The 21,703-nt window shown below is 36.0% G+C and overlaps 1 protein-coding gene across 3 annotated transcripts in view; it reads left to right on the top strand.

Annotated features, from left to right (window-relative positions):
* Positions 1-20,593, top strand: part of UBE2D3 (ubiquitin conjugating enzyme E2 D3) — a 29,112-nt gene extending 8,519 nt beyond the window's left edge. For 2 of the 3 annotated variants that reach the window (XM_029236025.1, XM_029236026.1), the window contains exons 3-8: positions 6,346-6,409; positions 6,498-6,529; positions 11,654-11,731; positions 12,906-13,011; positions 15,380-15,473; positions 17,475-20,593. In XM_029236025.1, the coding sequence (XP_029091858.1) occupies positions 6,346-6,409; positions 6,498-6,529; positions 11,654-11,731; positions 12,906-13,011; positions 15,380-15,473; positions 17,475-17,520 (420 nt within the window). In that variant the 3' untranslated portion in view covers positions 17,521-20,593. The remainder of the gene's footprint in view (positions 1-6,345; positions 6,410-6,497; positions 6,530-11,653; positions 11,732-12,905; positions 13,012-15,379; positions 15,474-17,474) is intronic. The other variant, XM_029236024.1, reaches the window with a different exon arrangement.
* Positions 20,594-21,703: the final 1,110 nt, after the last annotated feature.

The following is a 21,703-nucleotide window of genomic DNA, read 5'->3' as shown; positions in this document are numbered from 1 at the left end:
GTCTGTGGTTGGTCATTTCATATCGAGTGAGGAAGATGTAGAGAGACTAGAGAAACAAAAACCAAATATTTAGCAGTATGTTTAGACTTCTGTTCTTGGCCAGTGTCTCTCTCAGCCTTTTCATGTTTTATCTCCAGCAGTCAATTGTCAAAGATACTGTGTCCCATGGTGATAGAAGCAAAGATCTTCCTCAAAACAAACTGTAGGCTTTCTGTTTTGAGTCCCACATAATGAATGGTCAGACTCATTAATGTTTAATCATGTACCTCCAGATGAGAACACTCACTGGCTTAAGCTATACCTGTTGGTTGCCTGTAAGAGAAATTTGATTGACTCCTTTTCCTATCGGTCTATTTAGGCTTTTAAAGGGAAGGGAGAAACGTATTTCCCAGTGGGAGAAGGCCTGGATTCTCACACTAGCCAGGTGTTCAGGAGGTTTCAGGAGAAGCAATTCAGAGAAAGATGATCCCGAAAGGAGACTATTTCCCCAAAAGAGTACACCATGGCAGAGAAGTGTCTAACTTTGGTGGGTTTTTTTTTCATGGAGAGTACAGTTTTTAGCATCGTACCCTGTCCTTGATCCAGTGTCCTTTCAAGGTGAGTGGAGCATTTAGCTAGTGTGTGCCAAACTCCCCTGCCAACTATTTTATTTCAGTGGTCTTGATGAAGAGTTGGGTTGGTGTGATTGAAATTTTTTTTCTCCAGTTTGCCAAGTACCATATCAAATTCTTTAACTTAAATACATCTTTGATGCAAGGACACTCTTGAGAAAGCAGCCTTAAATGTATCCCTGGACCTATTTTTCAGGTTATCTAGTAGATACACTACTTTGCTTTCCTACCCATCCTGAAGCGCAGCATGTCCTGTATCTGAACTCAGTCTTTCCTTTCCCCTCTTAAGGCGGGGGGAGGGGGGGTGCGGCACTAATGTAAAATGGAGATGAGACCTATTTCCATAAGGTGGTTGTAAGGGTAAAGTGATCAGTGTTTTAAGATATTTTTCATCCCCAGTGACTTAGTTTATGTTCTTCTCTCACCTGAATTACTGCTATCGTTTCCTAATGTAGTTACCTACTCATACATCCTTTGTAGTAGGTACTCCTACAATTTGGAGGGTGAGGAGGGTCTTTGACATCCCATAAATTAAGTAAAATTTTGTGTGGGCATGTGTATTTGAGGGATAGAGGGTCAGTAGTTCATCAGGTTCTTAGAAGTCCTTGACCTTGTCACAAACAATGCTATATACATGTGTAGTAGTGAATGAAAAGGTGGAGAAATGGCAGAAACCAAATTTAGGATAGTCTTAACCTGTCAGGGAAAGGGAAGGGCATCTGGGGAGTACATGAGAGATCTTCTGTTATATCTGCAAAACTTAAAATCTGAAAGAGGTATAGTAAAAATGTAATGTTAAGCTAGGTACACAGATACATGACTGCTTTTAGGATTAATAATTTAAAAAGTCAATCACTCCTAGTGTACTACTGCTAGTACATCAAAAAATCCAAATCTCATTTGTCTTACTCGTACTTGAAAACTCTTCCTGCTTAAAAATCAGTGACTTCCCATTGGCTGTGGAATAGTCTTTGCCATAATATTCAAGACTCTCAAAAGATCCAGCCCTGATTAACCTTTCTAGCCACATCTGCTACTCCCTTACCAGTACCCTGTTGTGTCTCTGGTATACCAAACTACAAGCAAGTTTTTACAGCCTGTTTTCTTTCACACCCCTGGTTTTGAATTAGTTTCTCTACCTTGAATGCTTATCCTTCCATCAAGACCCAGTTCAAATGTCACTGTTTTAAACCCAGGCAAGGTTAGTGATAACCTTTTCAGGATTCACAAAGCAGTTGAATGCCTTTACTTTAAGCACTCAGGTTGTTTGCAATATAATTTTTTGGTTTTGTATTATGTCTGCACTTTTTTTTAGCTCAGCCTGTTGGGGGAGGCATTCATGTTCTATCTTTTCTATCTTGGTATTTTCAGACCTAACATGCTTGACACCAAAAAAGGTAGTCTTCATATAAATGAATAAATGCTTTGTTGGGTGAAACTTGAGCTGATATTACACTTTTTATTTTAGAAATGGATTTAAGTTAATCTTTAGTTCCTATTATTGAAAGTTTAACTTTTTACTAGGTAAGCCACATGATTTCTCCCTGCTTCCTCTAGTTTCCTTTTGAGACTTCGCTTCATTTATATTTCTTACATGTTTTACAGCAAGATTAAAGCAACACATTTCGTGGATTAAAATGTGTATAATTGGTAATGGGGCCCAGGTAGCACTCTGCTTAGAGTGGATCTCTCCTTACTCTGTGTTTGCTGCCCCCGCCCCTTGAAGAAAACTGGAGTGGTTAACAATCAAAGCAGTAACTGTAGGAATTAGAGCAAGCTACAACCTCAGGAACTGAAATTGTGTGTCTGTATGCCAAGTTAGTTCTTTATCTCTGCTGCCCAATGTGGCCTCTTTTTCTTTGGACTCACCATGTAATTTCAGGGCATATGCCTGCCAGTAGCTCTGGGTCACATCCTTACAGCTCCTGATTAGAGAAGGAAAAAGTGTCCTTTCCAGCTTCAATTTGAAAATCTTGGGTAGGGATAGATGGAACAAAATTCTCTGATTACCCTTTCTGAGTAGTTGGTTAATGGTGGCTGACAGTCACCCCAACACTACAGTCATACCTGTGGAGTATGAGAAAAGCATTTCCAGGAAAGTAGGAGAAGAGGGTTTGAGTAGACAGTGGTGCATGGAAGAGCATCTGAGATGACTTATTATGCTTTTTCTCATATATTTTCACTGCTAAGATATTCTTATATCTTACTTGCTTCTGCTATGGACATAATAATGTCATGAGAGTTAGTTGGCATCTTTGAGGTAAGTGCTGGTATATGATTTAAAAGATATTTTGATTCTTAAAATTACTTTAGGTCATTTTTTTATGTTGGCTTTAAAGTCGATTTTGGTACACACTTGGCTGAATATTAGATCTTTGAGTATTACTTAAGAGGTGTCTTAGTCACAGAGAACTTGGAAAATGAGGCATTTAGAAATTATCTGAGGGGAATAAGATCCTGAAGTTATGGGAGTGAAGAGCTTAAATTCAGTGCTCTCTGAAATTGTACATTCACTGTAAAGGAGTGAAAATGTCAGCATATAGAGGCTGAGTGATTCAGAGATGTCCATGTGCGGGAAGACTCGTTAAAAAATGTTTTCTTAGATTTTTCATAAAATGTGCAACTTCGAAGTAGGATGTTGATATATTCTAGGTCAGCTTTATAGATTCCTGAAGTTTATGAAGTTGTTTCAGCATCACTTGGGTATTTTGTTAGACCACCCATCATTAAATTACTTTTTAATTTAAAAATGCTAGATATTTTTCTTATCATTAACATATGTAAAAGTGTGTAAGTACAGAAAAGTACATAAATTTGGGGTAGATCCGTGTAAGAAACTCATTTTAGTAATATTTGAGTTCACATGCTTACCTGACAGTTTTAGGTAGAACCACATGAAATTGCAGTTCAGAAATGGTCAAGTATTAGTAATTTCATACAACCACCCAATAACATGGTTTCTTTAAAAGCCTATCCACAAATAGCCCTCGAATTGCTGACCTTGTATTATTAACGTGTATCATAGCACGAGCCATATAATTGTTAGAAGAGTATGTTATAGACAACTAAGCATAAAAATTCATCACATAGGCAAAAGATTTAAATAAGCTAAGGCTATAATAAGTAGCCTATTTATAAAGCAGTTTTGCTTTTGTTTAGTAAACAAATGATTTGAGTGCCTGTCTAGGAAATCTTGCCTTCAAGGTGGGTGTTCCACTTGCTGAGCACCTAATACATTATATGCCAGATAGTGTGCTGAAGTACTTTATCTTATTCATTCTTTCAAAAGTTCTGTAACAACAGGCATTTCTATTGTGTTTTAGAGATGTGGAAATAAGCCTAGGAAATAGTGGGTCTAAATTGGATTAAAAGTGAGACTCCAGACTGATGATCCATATTGAGGGAGGTGCATATTCATTGTCCTCATTTCATGATGCTATATTTGAGCATTTGAATTGTATGCTCAAGTTTATGTTTGGTTTTAGTAGCATTTTTGAAAATTCACATCTTTATTGTTGTGTAGGAAAGGGGAGAGGGTGGTTTGGAACAGGTAAGTTTTTAATCTTAAAATAGACTTCTTTGGACCCTTATGTTCCGGCAGAGGAAGTTAGCCTGCATAAGCTAGCTTCTGGTTTATCTTTTTTTGGTGGATCATTTAAACAACAGAACTTGTTAAATAAGTTTTGGAACATGGAAAAAAGTTCTCTTCATATCAGTTAGACTATGCTCAATCCTTATCTGCAATAAAGTATATACCTTGAGATGGTATTGAAGTAGCTTGCCATTATAATAAAGTGGCTGATCATGGAATGCAAATAAATGCTTTATGAGAGTTGATCTGGCCTATGAAAAAGTCATTTGGATAGTTGATTAGTTCAAGCTGCCAGTATATTTTTTTTACTCAAAAAACTATGATTCAGTTCTAAGCTAAAGCTGTACATAGTTTCAGTTTCTTTTAACTAGTTGCTTAACTCTGGGATAAGAGCTTCTGTAATTAGTACTGATCAGAATCTAAGTGTCTGGAATGAGTTTTCCCCCTTTCTTTAAATACGTTGAACAAATGAGGTATAGTTACATGGGCAAGCATAAAAGCCTGATATGATCTTCCAGTCATCTTAAGATTGTGACTCCTGGGATTCCCTGGCTGCCTTGATAACCTTATAAGCAGTCATAGTTTGAGATTCAGAAGCAAATTGGCAAAGTGTATGTCAAGGCACTCCTTTGTCCCAGTTTTGTTTTTGAGATATAACGTAATAGATGTGCAACATAATAATTTGATATATGTATATTGCAAAATGATTACCCCTCAAGAACAGTTCTTCTGCATTGATCTTTTTTTTTTTAATGGAGTGAATCTAGACTGATATTCCTGAACAATTGGCTGTTTTCTGAAGTGCATTATTTTGCCCATAGTAAAGGCAAATATTTGATCTGTCTTCCTGCAGTGTATTCCCTGCCTTTTTCTTAGAAGTCCATTATTATCTCAAAGGTCTATAAATCCCTGTACTGTAGGAATTTATATATAGGTATATAGAGATAAAGCTGTATCATTAATTTTTTTAAACTTGTAAAGAAGCAACTCTGTTTTCTTACTAGATTATCCATATGGGTTATGCACAAGTCATGAAAGGGCTAAATTACACTATGTTGGAAATATAAGGTCAAATGGAATTGTGGATACTGCTTGTTTTGCTTCTTAGCAAAAAAAGCACAGTGCTTTTCTACCTGGAGAGGAAGGTTTTTCCAGAGATATACTCAATGTTGAGTAAAAGATAAGGTTGAATTGAGGGATAAGGAGATCAAACCAAAAGGGGTACTTACCTAGCCCCATGAGAGATTTTTTTAAGGAGAAAATGTGGTCACTGGGTAGTGTGGTTCAGAAAAAGAGTATTTAAGACAGCAGACAGTATTTAAGACAGAGCCTCTGAGATGGTCTGAAAGCTCAGCAAATAACATGAATGTTGATAACTGCCCTAAGTTCTTAACCTAGGAAAGTGTCTGATTACAACTTTTTCATTTTGTAAGAGGACAGCTTTTGTTCATGTACAGGCACACCTCAAAGATATTGAGGGTTTGGTTCCAGACCACCCAAATAAAGCAAATATCACAATAAAGCAAGTCACATTTTTTTCTCCAGTGCGTATAAAAGTTAACATTTACACTACTGTAGTCTATTAAGTGTGCAATAACATTATGTCTTTAAAAATGTACCTTAATTTAAAAATACTTTATTACTAAAAAACATCGTCTGGATCTTCAGCAAGTTGTAATCTTTCTTTACTGGTAGAGGGTTTGAAATATTACAGAAATTATCAAAATAGGATACAAAGACACAAAGTGAGCAGGTGCTGTTAGGAAGATGGCACAGGTAGCCGCAGACCTTCCATTTGTTTTAACAAAACAACCCCCCCCCACCGCGTATCTGTGAAGCATGGGAAAGTGAGGTGTATGCCTGCAGTAAAACTTCATAGCGATGTGTGTGTGTGCTTTTATGAACCCCTGGCCGAGATGATTGTCTTGGTATGTATCCATAAAATAACTGTGCCTAGTGTGTCCCAGAAACTGGACTAGGGTTACTTACGTTTTCTTTCCAATAGAATGTATTGTTGATGTAAGTTGTGATTATATGTCCCTTAAAGAATGGTGTAAAAATAACTGGAAGCAGATGACTGTCTTTACTTGCTTGTGTTTTCTATTATGGTTACATGATCCAGCATTTTCTGTCTTGGTGTAGGAACTTAGTGATTTGGCCCGTGACCCTCCAGCACAATGTTCTGCAGGTCCAGTTGGGGATGATAGTAAGTAATTTTCAAGTTGATTTTTATGGTTAGTTTCAAAAAAGCTTGTGTATTTTTAGATAATAACAAGAGTGTTTTCTTTTTCTAGTGTTTCATTGGCAAGCCACAATTATGGGACCTGTAAGTACTGAGAATTAAGTTTTTGCTTTTAATGAAAATCCAGCATTGATGTAGTTAGTAATTTTTAATTAAGCCTTTAGCTTTATTTTATTACATTGTAATTTTATTTGAGATATGCCATAGTTGTTGCACTGCTTTTGAAAGAAACAATTGGTCATTAGTTAAGTATACTGTAAGTGTCTGTCCCTGTGTTCAGGTTCTAGAGTATGTATAGCTTTTCTATGACCTATCAAATATCTCTTCCATTCTAATTTTCTTTCATAGCAATGTAAAGTATTATCACAGAGCTTCCTGACTTGTAGCCCATTAGTTTTCTGGCTGTACCATGATATTACTCAAAGATCTTACTCTCTTCTTGTAGCTGCCTAAAATCTAGCTTAATTGTATTATTTTGATATTTGAGTTTTTATAGAACTTCAGTTTCATGTAAAATTTGAATGTTTTTAGGTAGATAGTGATATTTTGTTTTATCTCATTTTGGCCATGCCATGCGGCGTGTGGGATCTTGGTTCCCTGACCAGGGATTGAACCCGCACCTCCTGCGTTGGGAGTGTGGCGTCTTAACCACTGCATCGTCAGGGAAGTCCTTAGAAAGTGATATTTTGAATACAGCAAAATTCCTTTCTATCCTGGGTAGATAAGAAACTGTATGTGCTGGATAATTGAATATTCAGAATTATGGATACCATCTAAGAGTTTCACAGAATTAGAGCACAGTAAAACATCCTGGGGTAAGACTGTATCTTGAACAATACTTAACATTTTTTTTTGACGTGGAAGGCACCTAAGGATTTCTGTTCTGAGGGGTGTGTGTGTGTGTGTGTGTGTGTGTTACTGAATTTTCTGCTTTCTTCCCCCTTTCGGTATTTTAATCTCAACATAACTGGCAGTAATGTACTAGGTGAGATAATGGTCAGTAAGTAGATATTTATAATTCTAAAAGAAGAAATGCCCTTGGGAAAAAAAGCTAGCCAGTGGGTGGGTTGGTTTAGCAAGTGTTTATTCAGCAGTTCTGATTGTAAATCACATAGAGGGGGGATATTTAGTTTAACAATTTGAGATGTGTCTGTGATTGAGATCCTAATGAAAAAACTACAGAGTCAGGGTTGTTTCCAGTTACCTCAAGGTCTATTTTTATTGTTTTAAGTGCTTGCTTTTGTCTAATTGGTGACAAAATTGTGATTCCCGCCCAGCCCCCGCCCCACCCCCGCTTAAATACATATAGTTAAGTAACTCATGGCTCGCCTTGTTTGGCCCATACAAAGTTTTTTTTTTTTTGGCCCTGACCAGGGACCAAACCCGTGCCCCCTGCAGCGGAAGCGTGGAGTCTTAACCACTTGACCGCCAGGGAGGTCCTGGCCCACACAGTGTTTTACATGTTGATAATCTTAACATAAAAACCCTCTCACTAGACCCTCCTTCTACAAGTGTGGGGTGGAGTAGCAGCTGCCTCCTTTCTTCAGAAAATGTGTGTCTGCCACAATTTCTACCAGGTCCACTTAGGCACTTAGAGTTGCAACTTCTAGAATTTTCCCATTATAGATCACCAATTTTCAAAGCAAGGAATTCAGTAAAATGCCTTGCCATATCTATACCAAATAAAGCTCATCTTTGATTCAGAGTGCTTTAAGATAGTCTCATTATAAAAATTAGTTGTCTGTACTAATAAAGCACAAAAGAGTTGGTAGTTAAGACTTAAAATTGGATGGTGTGCATAATAAACCAATTCTTTTAAATCAGTGTAATGTTTTTCTGCTTGACTTTTGAGACTTCGTTATTTTATTTATTCCTTTCCAAAAGGTAAGGAATGCACCTATAGTAAATCAAAGTGAAGCATAATTGAGGAGTTTGTTAGTAATTTTCCACAAAATAGAAGATTGCTTATCCTGAAGAATTTTTCAGCTGTTAATTTGCTTTTATTTTCAGGAAACATTTTTTATTTATATGTATTTCAGATTATGGCTATGCTTTGCTAATTTTTTCAGCAACCTTTTAATATAAAGGAATAGCAGTTTTCTGCTTTTGAAAACAAATATTTGATTTTCAGAACTATTTAAATATTCCCGATTAACAAGAGCAAAAAATATATTTATACCATAACAGCATAGTTCTGCTTTAGTAACATTAGTCTCTGAAATGTACTTGTTTTCTGAGGAGGTTAATTTTCAGGAATGAGTCAAAAGTTATAAAAACTCACACAAAATGCAGGTTTTAACTGCACGTTTTGTAAGTAAGCACCTAAGTTTAGATGCCAGCTTGTAAATGGTTAATCATTATCCTTACTATGAAGTGTATCAATGAAACAACCATGCTGTTTTGGCTTTTGACTGCATCTTTATGACAGAACGTCACAGTTTGATTAGATAATATTTTGTTAGTATGCCTACCCTAAGTGGCATGCAGATGTGACCCAAAACAGTAGGGCTAGTGGTGGCATAACAATCCATAAATCGCAGATTTCCTGGAAGAATAAACGTTAACAAAATTATTTTGCTTTGGAGTGCTTCTTAGGTCAAAGTGATGGCAGTGTCACAGAACTAGATTTCTGACTCTCTAAGGTGTGGATCGTCTAATTGAGGTTTCATGACAGAGTTACTATTGGATTTTGATGGATTATAGTAAGGAAATCTTGATGGTTGAACAAAAATGCTTGGTTCTTAAAAACTACGTGCTAGCTTATTCTTTCCGAAGGCAAGATACTGCGGAAGCACAAATGCCGATAAAAACAAACCATTGAAAGAAGGTGGCAGTGTTGCTTGTTATGTGGTTTTTAAACTTTTGTTGGTTATTTTGTGCTATGTTAAGGGAAATTTCCATGAAGAATTGATGCAGTGAGGAGAAACTAACTTCGTTACATATTGTTTCTGATATTTATGTGCCTGACTTTTTAAAATTGTAAACAGAGCTGGCAGAAAGACATTGTTGAAATTATTTTGAGAACCACATTAACTTCCATCTAATCTATGATACGTAGCCGCAGAAGAAAGTACCGTATCTGTGAATAATGTAACTGTTGGCAGCCTGAGCAGAATCAGATACAAAAACCATCTGAAGTAAAATATTTGGTCCATCTGAAGTAAGATCTTGAACTAAAGCAGTGGGTATTGTTTTATTGTTACATAAGGGTGAATTTTTCAGTTTATGTTGTTTATTATGTTTTTCCTGCAAAGGCTAATAATACGTGAAAACTCCTCTTTAGTACCTTACTCTTTTGCGGTCTGCGGGCCTCTCACTATTGTGGCCTCTCCCGTTGCGGAGCACAGGCTCTGGACGCGCAGGCTTGGCGGCCATGGCTCACCGGCCCAGCCGCTCCACGGCATGTGGGATCCTCTCAGACCGTGGCACAAACCCGTGTCCCCTGCATCGGCAGGTGGACTCTCAACCACTGCGCCACCAGGGAAGCCCACCCTCGTTCATTTTTCATAATAGCTATAACATTTCACTGTATCTCCCTTTACCAGACTGTAAGCTCATCAAGATAAGAAATTGTTCTGTGTCCCTTACATATACTTAGTAAATAGAACGGCGGAGTTAAAGTAATTCAACTAATGTTTAATTATTTTACAGAGGTCTGGGGATTAAATGAACTTACAGCGTCAGACCTGTGAAGGTTATTTGCCTCACATACAGAGTGGGCATAGAAAAAGGCTCATATTAGTGCTGTATACATCCTCACTCAAATGGAGAGGAATAGGTGTTGGTAATAACTCAATTACTGCAAATTTTCAAACACGTCTTCAGGTTGGCTCTTTGCATATCCAGAGACAATTATGCAATCCCTTTTCTTAAAAAAAATTTGACCTTAAAATCCTTGACTGGATCACCATCTTTTGTCGTCATTCTTTGATCCGAGTCAAGCAGTGGTTTTCAGAAGACCTGAGTTTGAATCCTGGTTCTATTGTGTACCAACTGTATACTTCACTAAGTTATTTCAAGTCCTATTTTACTCAACTCATAAAATGGGAACAGTGTCTTTTTCCTTTTATTGGTTAATCAATTAAATGTAAAATACTCGCAAGTTTCTCCCAAATGTTACTTCATACTAACATTGTATAATATTTATTTACTGAGGAGTTCTTCATATTCAAAGTGGGCAGGACAGCTAAGGAGAAAAAGTAGTGCTATTGCTTAAAATTCTGTATTTTCTGTTGAAATGGACCAAACAAACATTCCAGTTTTCCAAATCTAGTAATCCTGTGTATTGATTGGCTGTAGAGAACTCAGTAGTGTGCTTTTGAAGAAAAGACTTCATGGTTTTTATTTTTTAATTAATTTTTTTTTGGGGGGGGCTGCATTGGGTCTTCGTTGTTGTGTGCGGGGTTTCTCTAGTTGCGGCGAGCGGGGGGCTACTCTTCATTGCGGTGCGCGGGCTTCTCATTGTGGTGGCTCCTCTTGTTGCGGAGCACTTGGCTCTAAGCGCGTGGGCTTCAGTAGTTGTGGCGCAGGGACTTAGTTGCTCCGCGGCATGTGGGATCTTCCTGGACCGGGGCTCAAACCCGTGTTCCCTGCATTGGCAGGCAGATTCTTAAACACTGTGCCACCAGGCAAGTCCCAAGACTTTATGGTTTCTAAATGAGAATTTTGAGGAGCCAGTTGGGAACTAAACTTTCTTTAAAAACATATTCTGTTTCTGTTCTACTTGTCCTACTGAAGGGAGTTGTTATGTTACCTACAAGACCTAACTTTTTGGTTTGCCAGTAACCAGAATAGCCTGTTGAGGTACAAAGCCATTTGTGTATATATGACTATCATTAGAAGAAATATTCTACAAATAAATGTAAACTTATATTTTCAAATTATAACTTGGTACATTATTATGTAGACTTTTATTGCTAAGTATACTTTGTGAGAATTGGGGTCTAGAGCCTTGTGTTTCTGGGTTATTTTTTCTAAATTTCTTTAACTTACATAAAGTAGGATCTAAGTAAAGTAGGGTTCATTGTTCTATAGTAAATATTGTGATTTTTCATTAATACGAACTTCATTGTGGGATAATTTAGACTCTTGCAGTGTAAATAGGTAATTTTGCTTCATATTAGAGAAATGCTTAGAAAATAGAAATGTTACATGAATTATCTAGCAGTAACATTTAAAATAGAGTTAAGCATATTTTTCTTTTCACAGAATGACAGCCCATATCAAGGTGGTGTATTCTTTTTGACAATTCATTTTCCTACAGACTACCCCTTCAAACCACCTAAGGCAAGTATTTCCCCTCCAAATTTGTGAGTATAGATTTGTGTTCTATTCCAAAAATAAGAATTTCTAATTCTTAGAAATTAGGGTTCTGTGTAAGTCAAGGTTAAATTGATATGAATGTATAGTGAATAAGAATAATTGAGGCTGAATGTATATATTGAGTTGAATCACTGATGTTGAATGCTGACTCTTAACCTTTAGTTAAAAGAGCAGCTAAATCTGGATTTGAACTTTGTAAGTGGAGGTGAGAATTGCTGTATCCTTAATGTTGCAAGGCTCAAATATACCATGTGAAAGCTTTTTTTATTTTCCCCTTTATTGTGCTTATACAGATTTGGATTATTACCCTATTGTCTTACAATACTAGGCTTCCAAATATCCAACTTCAGTATGCATTTTCACATGTTGCTAAAAATTATACGTATTTGTATTGGGGTTTAGACAGACTGTAATACATTTTGGGCTTTGAGCTTGCACACGTAACAGTAAATTTATCAAAACTCAAGAGTTGCTTAATGCACTGGGGTGACTGGTTTATAGGTATTAAAAGCATGTGGTCCTTAACTTTTCGAGCCATTGAGATAAACTCATTCTATATGAATAACTATGGAAGATAATATATATAGAACATTGGCACTTCACTAAAACTATCTTCACAATTATAGGTGCATATGACAGTTATTTTAGATGAAGTGCCTTTGTGATATTCAAATTTGTGTTTTTTATGTACAGTGGAAAAGGAGGCTCAAATACATACCTTTGTAACTCGATGCCTTAAATGAGCTGGCCTGGGTGTTTTGGTTTACATCTGGAAGTTTCTTATTTTTAAGTGAATGTTAAATACCCTTTAAATGGCTCTTTGATACTCATGATATGGTAGGGCCAAAAGTTAACCTTCAGAACAGCCCACCATATCATTGACAATAAAATTTTTGCCCCAGAGTTGTATTTTCCATTTTAATTAAAAATAGGAGAGCCCCTGAGGGATCTTGGTCAGAATATAGAAACCAGTTTCTGTAATATTTGGTCCTTTTAGGTGTATTAATTAGGTTTTAGCTATTTGATTTTTTAGAATTTTAACAGTATTTTGAGTCTTGCTAAAGTCTTCTGCCAAAGTTTAGGGTGCTTGTTTTTATTTGGGAAAAATACCTAAAGTTTTTTTTGTTTTTGTTTTTAGGTTGCATTTACAACAAGAATTTATCATCCAAATATTAACAGTAATGGCAGCATTTGTCTCGATATTCTAAGATCACAGTGGTCTCCTGCTTTAACTATTTCTAAAGGTAAAATAGTTTTAGAGAAAGTCTTGAGAGGCTGATTTTCTAATAGTTAAAGGAGTTTCATTTTTGAGCCTACTTTTCTGAGTATTTTTATAATGACAACTTTTTGATAAAGGTGGGAAAAGGAACAAATTGATTTCTACAGTATTTTTCAGTCCCAAGCCACCTGCACATCTCATTCACTCGTCGCCTAAATTTTAGCTAAAATGATATACCGAAAGTTCATAGAGCTTTTGAAACTTGAGCTTTCTCACAGAAAAATTGTGATTTTGCTTTCCTGTGTTTATTATTTTTTAGATAAAAAAACATTTTTTAAAAACCTTTAGTTAGGTGTTCTGTGATCATGGTAGGTTGTTCCTACCTAATAATAGTCTAAAATGTATAGTCTTGGGAAGGACTGTAGATAAATTCTGCTCTTCTACTTTAATAGGGATCCATTATGTGACATCTTTACTAGGTTGTCCAGTCTCCATGTAAATATCCCAGATGGAGATGGAGTGTCTCTCCATCTCTTACTCTTTGAATGACTCTGGTGGCTTTTATGTCGCTTTTACCCCACAAATAAAATCATCTAACACAAAACTACTTAATGGGAAGGAAGTCTGCCTTTTAGTAATTTTCAGTTTTGGAGTATTGGCATTCCTTAGTACACAAAATTAGTTTTTAATGTTGCTAATTATGACATTATTTCAGATATTTGAGGATAGCAGCTGACTCGAAGCATTCTCAATTTCTGGCTGAGTACTTACTTATTGCTTCTTGAAATAGTTAATTGTGTTTTACCAAAAGTTTTATTTTTATGAGTATGGTAAATGCAAAGTGAAACTGGTTTTGTTTGTTCATTTGTTGTTGTTTTTTGGTTTTGGGGTTTTTTTTTGCGGTATGCGGGCCTCTCACTGTTGTGGCCTCTCCCGTTGCGGAGCACAGGCTCCGGACGCGCAGGCTCAGCGACCCTGGCTCACGGGCCTAGCCGCTCCACGGCATGTGGGATCTTCCCAGACCGGGGCACGAGCCCGTGTCCCCTGCATCAGCAGGCGGACTCTCAACCACTGCGCCACCAGGGAAGCCCCTGTTCATTTGTTTTTTAAGGCAGGACATCATAAAGCCTCTCATATGCTTGTACAGTGCTTTTGAATCTCCTTAAAGGGACTGTGTAGCATTCCCAAAATTTTATTTGATAGGAAATACTTTTTGCGGGGAGAAAGAAAAACAATTTGGGTGAATGCTGCTGTAATTCTTTTAAGTGAGGCATAATTTTAGGCCTATTTTTCACCCTCTTGGATACATTCAATTTTCTTTTCAGATCAGGCTCTCTTAACACCAGATATCTGGTATTAAGAAAGCTTTAATACTAGGTTCCAGGTTATTTTTTTAACCATCGTTGGGAATGCACTGTAATACTGAATACTTTTTCTATAAATGTGGGTTTAGTTTTATATCTGCCCCCGCACTTGGGTTTAAAATTATATGTGCAATAATAATGTTGTTTTTTGACCACTTTAAGCTTATATATCTTAAACTTTTATAAAAACCTTGCACAGTGTCTGGCACATAACAGACATTTAGAAGGAATTAGGTACATCTTCCATGATGCTTGGCATGATGCTTGGTATCTTTTAAGTTGATATTTTGAACAGGACAGGGTAAGAGCTAGAGTTGAAGGCCCACTTAGTAATAGATCTTGGCGTTGTTAAATTTAACCAGTACTTTTGTGATATGGTCTCTACCTTATAAATTCAGGAAGACAAAACATACAGTCAGTGGGGGCAGTTGTGAATTTCTGTGAAACTCCCTCGAGAGCAGGACAGAAAGTGGATTTTTTTATCATGGCAAACAGCTAAGAATAATACTGCACAGATGTTCCCCAGATATTTTTATTCAAGGTCCCCCCACCCTGCAGAGTACCAAGAAACTCCAGTTACTTAAATTCTTATACCATTTTATTTTAAAAAGTAATACAGGGAATTCCCTGGTGGTCCAGTGGTTAGAACTCTGCTACAGGGGGCACGGGTTCGATCCCTGGTTTGGGGAACTAAGATCCCACATGGCTTGCAGCACGGCAAAAAAAAAAAAAAAAAAGAGTAATATAAACTAATATGGCATCATTTGACTGTCTTAGAACCCCTGATTTTGGCAGATTTTTATAGCTAATCAGTAAACTTGATGCCAGCAAAGATCTATTTTTAGTATTTCTTACCTACCAGGAACTTGTCTCCTATAAAGCAGAATCTCTGTAAAGCTTTGTCTTACGGAGATTAAGATATAAACTAATAAAAATCTTTTGAAGATTGAGGTTTATAATACATGTTTTTAAATACTTGTATTTATCCAAATTCCTGATGATGGGTAACAGGCATTTGTTTTCTTCCAGTTCTTTTATCCATTTGTTCACTGCTATGTGATCCAAACCCAGATGACCCCCTAGTGCCAGAGATTGCACGGATCTATAAAACAGACAGAGATAAGTAAGTATGTACTAGTTTAAGAAAACAGTATAAAAAGTGGCTTTTCTTAATGAGTTAGGCTTATACTTTGCTGTAAGTCGTCAGGGCAACGCCAAGAAGACTTGATGCTTATATCTGGTAAGATGATAGTTGGAATGTGCAGAAAGCCAGTTACTGAAATGTGATTTTTTTTTAATTACTAGGTTTTGGTTTATGTAGCAATAAATAGCCCATCTAAAATGTTTCATTTTTCTAACATGTTCAACGTTTTGTCACTTTGTTTTGAGGAAGAAAGGTATTTTTTCTTCACCCCAATTATGTTTTTGAAAAAAAATATCGGTACTGTTGTAAAAATTTGGTCTAAATTTTTTATATATTGAATTCTTTATGTATGTACAACTTTACCATTATAACTTTTGTATGTTATAATTAATGCTAAGTATACTTGTTCAATTAGGTACAATAGGTTAGCAAGAGAGTGGACAGAGAAATACGCTATGTTGTAGGGTAAGAGGATCTGCACTCTATGGTGCGCTTATTCATGGTACTGCCAGCACTTGAGTGCTGCATGCGTTAAGGCACTGTATTAACTAACAAAAGGTAACAGATGTGGCAGTTCTGAAAACTGTACATTTAACTGCTTGATCTCTGTTTAGTGTGAAAGTATACCCAATAGTCATTATTGCTTGAGAGTATTTTTGCATGGCAAACCAGTTACCTAGCACCAGTAAGAAAAGAAAATTTTAGTTTCTTTTTCAAACTACTACAGTATTTAAATTTTAACTTTAAAATTGGTATATTTTAAACTTCAGTACTATATGGAATGTGGTAACTTGGTTAAAATTTTGCCAAGAGATAACAATGTAAGGGAGAAACACTTTTAAGCCTCACCATCTATACTAAATGTTCATTACTGACAAGCATGCATTAGTGTCAGCTATACTTTGTGGCTCCCCGTATGCTAAATAAAAACCTTTGTTTTAAAGTGCTGGCTTTACAAGAGGTATCCTTAAATGAAGTAACCATGAATTGGAGGAAAGAATTTTTATATGTTAAAGTTAGAAAAATGGTTGAATTATGTTTAGTTCTCGGTTTGAAATGAAGTTAGTTAATGTTTTATAGAGGTCAAACTGTAAATATAAATCAAAAGTTCTCCTATGCCCTTTTATATATTTGTTTCTTAAAGTTATCACTTCATTATTTGTTCGGGTAAGTGGCCTGTGGCATGGTTGTAATACAAGGAGAAATTGATAGCATTTTATCAGTATTAGTGATCTTCCTCAGTAATAAATAACCTTGCTCAGGTATGAATTACCTATTGCTCTTTTAAAACAAAGATGCCCCCAGTTGTACTCCGGAGTCTCATTCATCAGGCCTCAAGTGGGGCTTGTTAGCGCCAATCACCACACTTTAAAAGTAACACGTGGTTTTGATTAACACATGACACACCCACCTCGTCTTGAAAATTACTGCTCTTTTATCACCTTACCCAGTGTCTTACTTTTCTGCCTGTGCCGAAGTCTCAAAGGCATTTTCTCTTTTGGTAATATCCAGGGTCAAGTAACTTTTCAAAGTCTAGGATTCAGATAAAAATGTTTTAGTTCATTGTTTGGTCTGGGTTTAATGGAAATTGCTATAGATGTACAGAATCTGCTGTTCTGATGAATTGTAAAAAAAATTTTAAATCTTAAAATTTGTTGGAATGGATACTAGTTGTAGAGTTTCTAATAGAACATTAGCTCAGTGGTAGGAGACAGAAAAGGTCTTTGATTTTTGTTAGCCATTCTATGTTTTTATTAAAATACTACTTTCAGTGTATTAGGACATTGTATTGAAGCATAAAGTTCTCGTTTCCTACATTGCTTTGAGTATCAGTGCTTTTTCTTCCTTGTTGGCTTTATTCTAATCATAGCCATTAAAGGTGACTCCCTGGTGAGTCTAGAGGTAAAATAGATTCTTTCCTTCCCTTTTAAGTGTTAAAAATTATTTTAACTTTTTAAATAACATCTTTTTTATTTACAGGTACAACAGAATATCTCGGGAATGGACTCAGAAGTATGCCATGTGATGCTACCTTAAAGTCAGAATAACCTGCATTATAGCTGGAATAAACTTTAAATTACTGTTCCTTTTTTGATTTTCTTATCCGGCTGCTCCCCTATCAGACCTCATCTTTTTTAATTTTATTTTTTGTTTACCTCCCTCCATTCATTCACATGCTCATCTGAGAAGACTTAAGTTCTTCCAGCTTTGGACAATAACTGCTTTTAGAAACTGTAAAGTAGTTACAAGAGAACAGTTGCCCAAGATTCAGAATTTTTTAAAAAAATGGAGCATGTGTATTATGTGGCCAATGTCTTCACTCTAACTTGGTTATGAGACTAAAACCATTCCTCACTGCTCTAACATGCTGAAGAATCATCAGAGGGGGAGGGAGATGGATGCTCAGTTGCCACATCAAGGGAAGCAGCATTATTCTAGCAGCATCCATTCTTGTGTAAGCCTTCCACTGTTAGAGATTTGAGGTTACATGATATACTTTATGCTCATAACTGATGTGGCTGGAGAATTGGTATTGAATTTATAGCATCAGCAGAACAGAAAATGTGATGTATTTTATGCATGTCAATAAAGGAATGACCTGTTCTTGTTCTACAGAGAATGGAAATTGGAAGTCAAACACCCTTTGTATTCCAAAATAGGGTCTCAAACATTTTGTAATTTTCATTTAAATTGTTAGGAGGCTTGGAGCTATTAGTTAATCTATCTTCCAATACACTGTTTAATATAGCACTGAATAAATGATGCAAGTTGTCAATGGATGAGTGATCAACTAATAGCTCTGCTAGTAATTGATTTATTTTTCTTCAATAAAGTTGCATAAACCAATGAGTTAGCTGCCTGGATTAATCAGTATGGGAAACAATCTTTTGTAAATGCAAAGCTGTTTTTTGTATATACTGTTGGGATTTGCTTCATTGTTTGACATCAAATGATGATGTAAAGTTCTAGAGAGTGAATATTTTGCCATGTTCAGTTAAAAGTGTGCAGTCTGTTACAGGTTGACACATTGATTGACCTGATTTATGCAGAATTAATAAGCTATTCAGATAGTGTAGCTTTAGTATGCTGCACATGGTACTGGCAGCCCGGGAGTTCATTGATGGACTTGGGACCCAGCAGTTTTGAAACGTGTATATGGAGTTTAAGAAATTTATTTTCCAGGTGCAACCCCTATCTAACTAAATTTTTTCTTCACCTTGTACACTTGACAGCTGAAAAAACCATAACATGGGAGTAATAATGGGTCAAAATTTACAAAATAAAGTACTGTTTTGGTGTGGGAGTTGTCATAAGGCTATGTTGAAGTGACTTAACTATGTGGGATATTGAGTTGTTTTTTTTTAATGGAGTGAGTATCCATTAAAATGAATTTGTTCAGCCATTTACATTAATGAGCATTTAAATGCAACAGATATCATTTCAGGTGACTTAACATGAATGAATAAAAGTCAATGCTATTGGATTATTTTTTGTTTGACAAGTGCTATCTGTGCCACTTATTTAACTTCTGTAGTAACAAGGGCATTATCATCCTTCACCCTTCCTAATTCTGACCCTATAGTTTTATTACTTTTTCCTAGTTATTTTGATTTGTCCATTGCTTTCTTACAGTCCTATATTCAATTTCTAGCACATCTGTGACTTTTCCACTTCCACATTTTTGCACTGCTTACACTTATGTGCAATCTTATTCCTTGTCTGCGCACAGATGTGGAAAGTTAGACATAAAATGTTAAAGCTTGATTTTTATAAACATTTTAATATGTAGTTTGGACATGATTTATTGACTTAAGGTTCTTCTCTAAACTGAAAGTGAAATGCATGCCTTCCGAAGATGTTTTGGCTTTGTTAATTCTGTAATAAGCATTTCATTGAGAAATATCAATCCAGTTATACAATTTTCCAATGAGTGAATTTTTCGTTTTATCTTTTGCTTTAAAAATAACTCAAGGGTAGATGTCATACTGTTAAAACTGTTGGATTCAAAGTACAAATGAGAAATTAGTAACATACCTCTCCACAAGGTAAGAAACTTTTTTTGGCTCTATTTTTAGAATAAATACTGAGATTCCCTCAAAATAACAGCTTTTATAGTAGGCATATCATTTCTTAAAAGCCAACCACGAATAAAACATACTTGTCAGAGCTTCTGGATTCCTAATTGGCTTTCAAATTGACCTTTTTAGCCATAGACAGCCCTTAAGTGTTTATAGAGATGACTTCCTTAAACTATTGTCATAATGATTAGTAGATGTGTCCAGTTCTCTGTATCTTTGACTTGATGCTTTCTATATTTCGTATGTCACTTCTAAGGGAATAAGCCATAAAGGCTTCTCCAGGTTTAAGAGAACAGTAAAGTACCTGGAAAACCAACATTTTTGAATGTATGAACACTGGACTTGAGATCATCTGCAATGAAACCTTCAAAAGAATCCAAGAATTTGTCCTCCCCCGCCCCCATATATATTACTAGTGCCATGTATAGGACTGAAGTGATCGTTAGATTAAAAATTGATTTTGGTTCTTCCTGTTTCCTATGTCTTTTAATGCATAACTCAGATTTTAAATACTTAAAGTTTCTCTTAACCTATGGGGATTATAGTCCAGTTGAGCTGTTAATGATAAATTATATTTTAAGTGACTCATTTTTGTTCCTGGGCAGGTTTGCAATGTGATAATCAGATTTAAAAGAAAAAAAAATAACTTACTACTCTGCTTTCTTGTGTGGGTGTACTCACAATTTTTTAAAGTATGAACCACAGTTAACTGGTGGTCTCAGGGGTAGTGAAACACTCACTTTTTTTTTTTTTTAATGGCTTAGTTGACATACTTCAGATACTGATCATGCTGTGTTAGTGATTTTGGAAGTGACTCAAATTAGCCATGTTTTGTGTTGGCATAACAAAACTGTTAAATGATTGTTGATTACAGTTTTAAGTGAATTTGTCTCTATTTTATGAGGAACCCAGTGCAAGTCACTAAATATTGTCTAATAGTGACATCTGCATAACACTTGTAATAGCTAAGGTTAATAGAGCTTAAAGGATTGTTACCATTAAAGTCTGTGTTTAAAGACACTCTGGTCTTAACTCGGTAATTCCAGCTAACATGAAATCCACACTTTAACTTAATACTGTGTGTGAGTTCTATTTTTGAATTTCTTACAGTTATAACAAAAACTATGGTCTGTAAAGAATTTAGGACAGTGATTCTCAAAACGTGACCCCAAGACCAGCAATAATCAGTATCATTTGGGAAGTTCTCTAAAACAGAAGTTATCAGATCCCACTCCAGGCCACTGATTGAGAAACTATGGAATGGTACCCAGTGGCCTGTTTTGAAAAACCATCCAGGTGAAGGCTGTTCCTAGTTCTCCTTTGTAGTAGACTATGGCAGTGATACTTCCGACCCTATGATGATTTTACTCATTTTACTCTTGATGTTTCATGGCTGTAAGAGAACTTGTTATATTGTATGCCCAAGTACTACATTTCTAACAATGACAAATTCATAGTACTTTTAATACTGTGGGTTGATTTACATGTTTAATAAGATTTATTAACATCCTACAGTGAACTAATTTGAGTAACAGTCTAACCCAGTGACATTCAAATTTATAACTAAGACCTAACTTTATTCTGGGTATGCATAATTCAGCCAGTAGCCAAGTAGTTAAAATGAGTGACCAGGTGCAAGAGTTTTCCTGCTAAGTGTTGGCTAGATAACCTAGCTGAACAAGGATTTGAGCCCTGGTCTCTTTCTGTGGCCTAAGCAACTTTTGGGGGGCTGTGGGAGGTGGTTTGAAAACGTAAGATGTCATGTGAAGGGTGTTAGCAGTCTTCATTGAATTTAGAAGATACTGAACGTACCCTAAGGTAGCTATTAAAACTTTCTACTCTCCCAATATAACAGAAAAATAAACAGTAAGGGTATTTGGACCAGAATTTTAAGACATGACAGCCCCTCCCCCTCCAAAATAAAAGTTATGGAAGAACTTGTGTTGAAGGGTCAAAAAGTTCTAGGAAGACTAGGAAGATTGCAGTTAGCCGAGTGTTTTTTTTCAGGTCCCCAGTAATTAACCAATATTTTGCATTCTTTCCTGATACTCTGTTAAACTACTAGTTCCTTTCTTTGCCTCATTTTAAAGAATTTTTAAATGAATAACTCTGGTACCCAGTGTTCCTGAT

The sequence above is a fragment of the Monodon monoceros genome, unplaced genomic scaffold, assembly GCF_005190385.1.
Source record: "Monodon monoceros isolate NGI ecotype Baffin Bay Population unplaced genomic scaffold, NGI_Narwhal_1 Super_Scaffold_20, whole genome shotgun sequence".
NCBI lineage: Eukaryota > Metazoa > Chordata > Mammalia > Artiodactyla > Monodontidae > Monodon > Monodon monoceros.
This window is presented reverse-complemented; position numbering and strand designations above follow the sequence as displayed.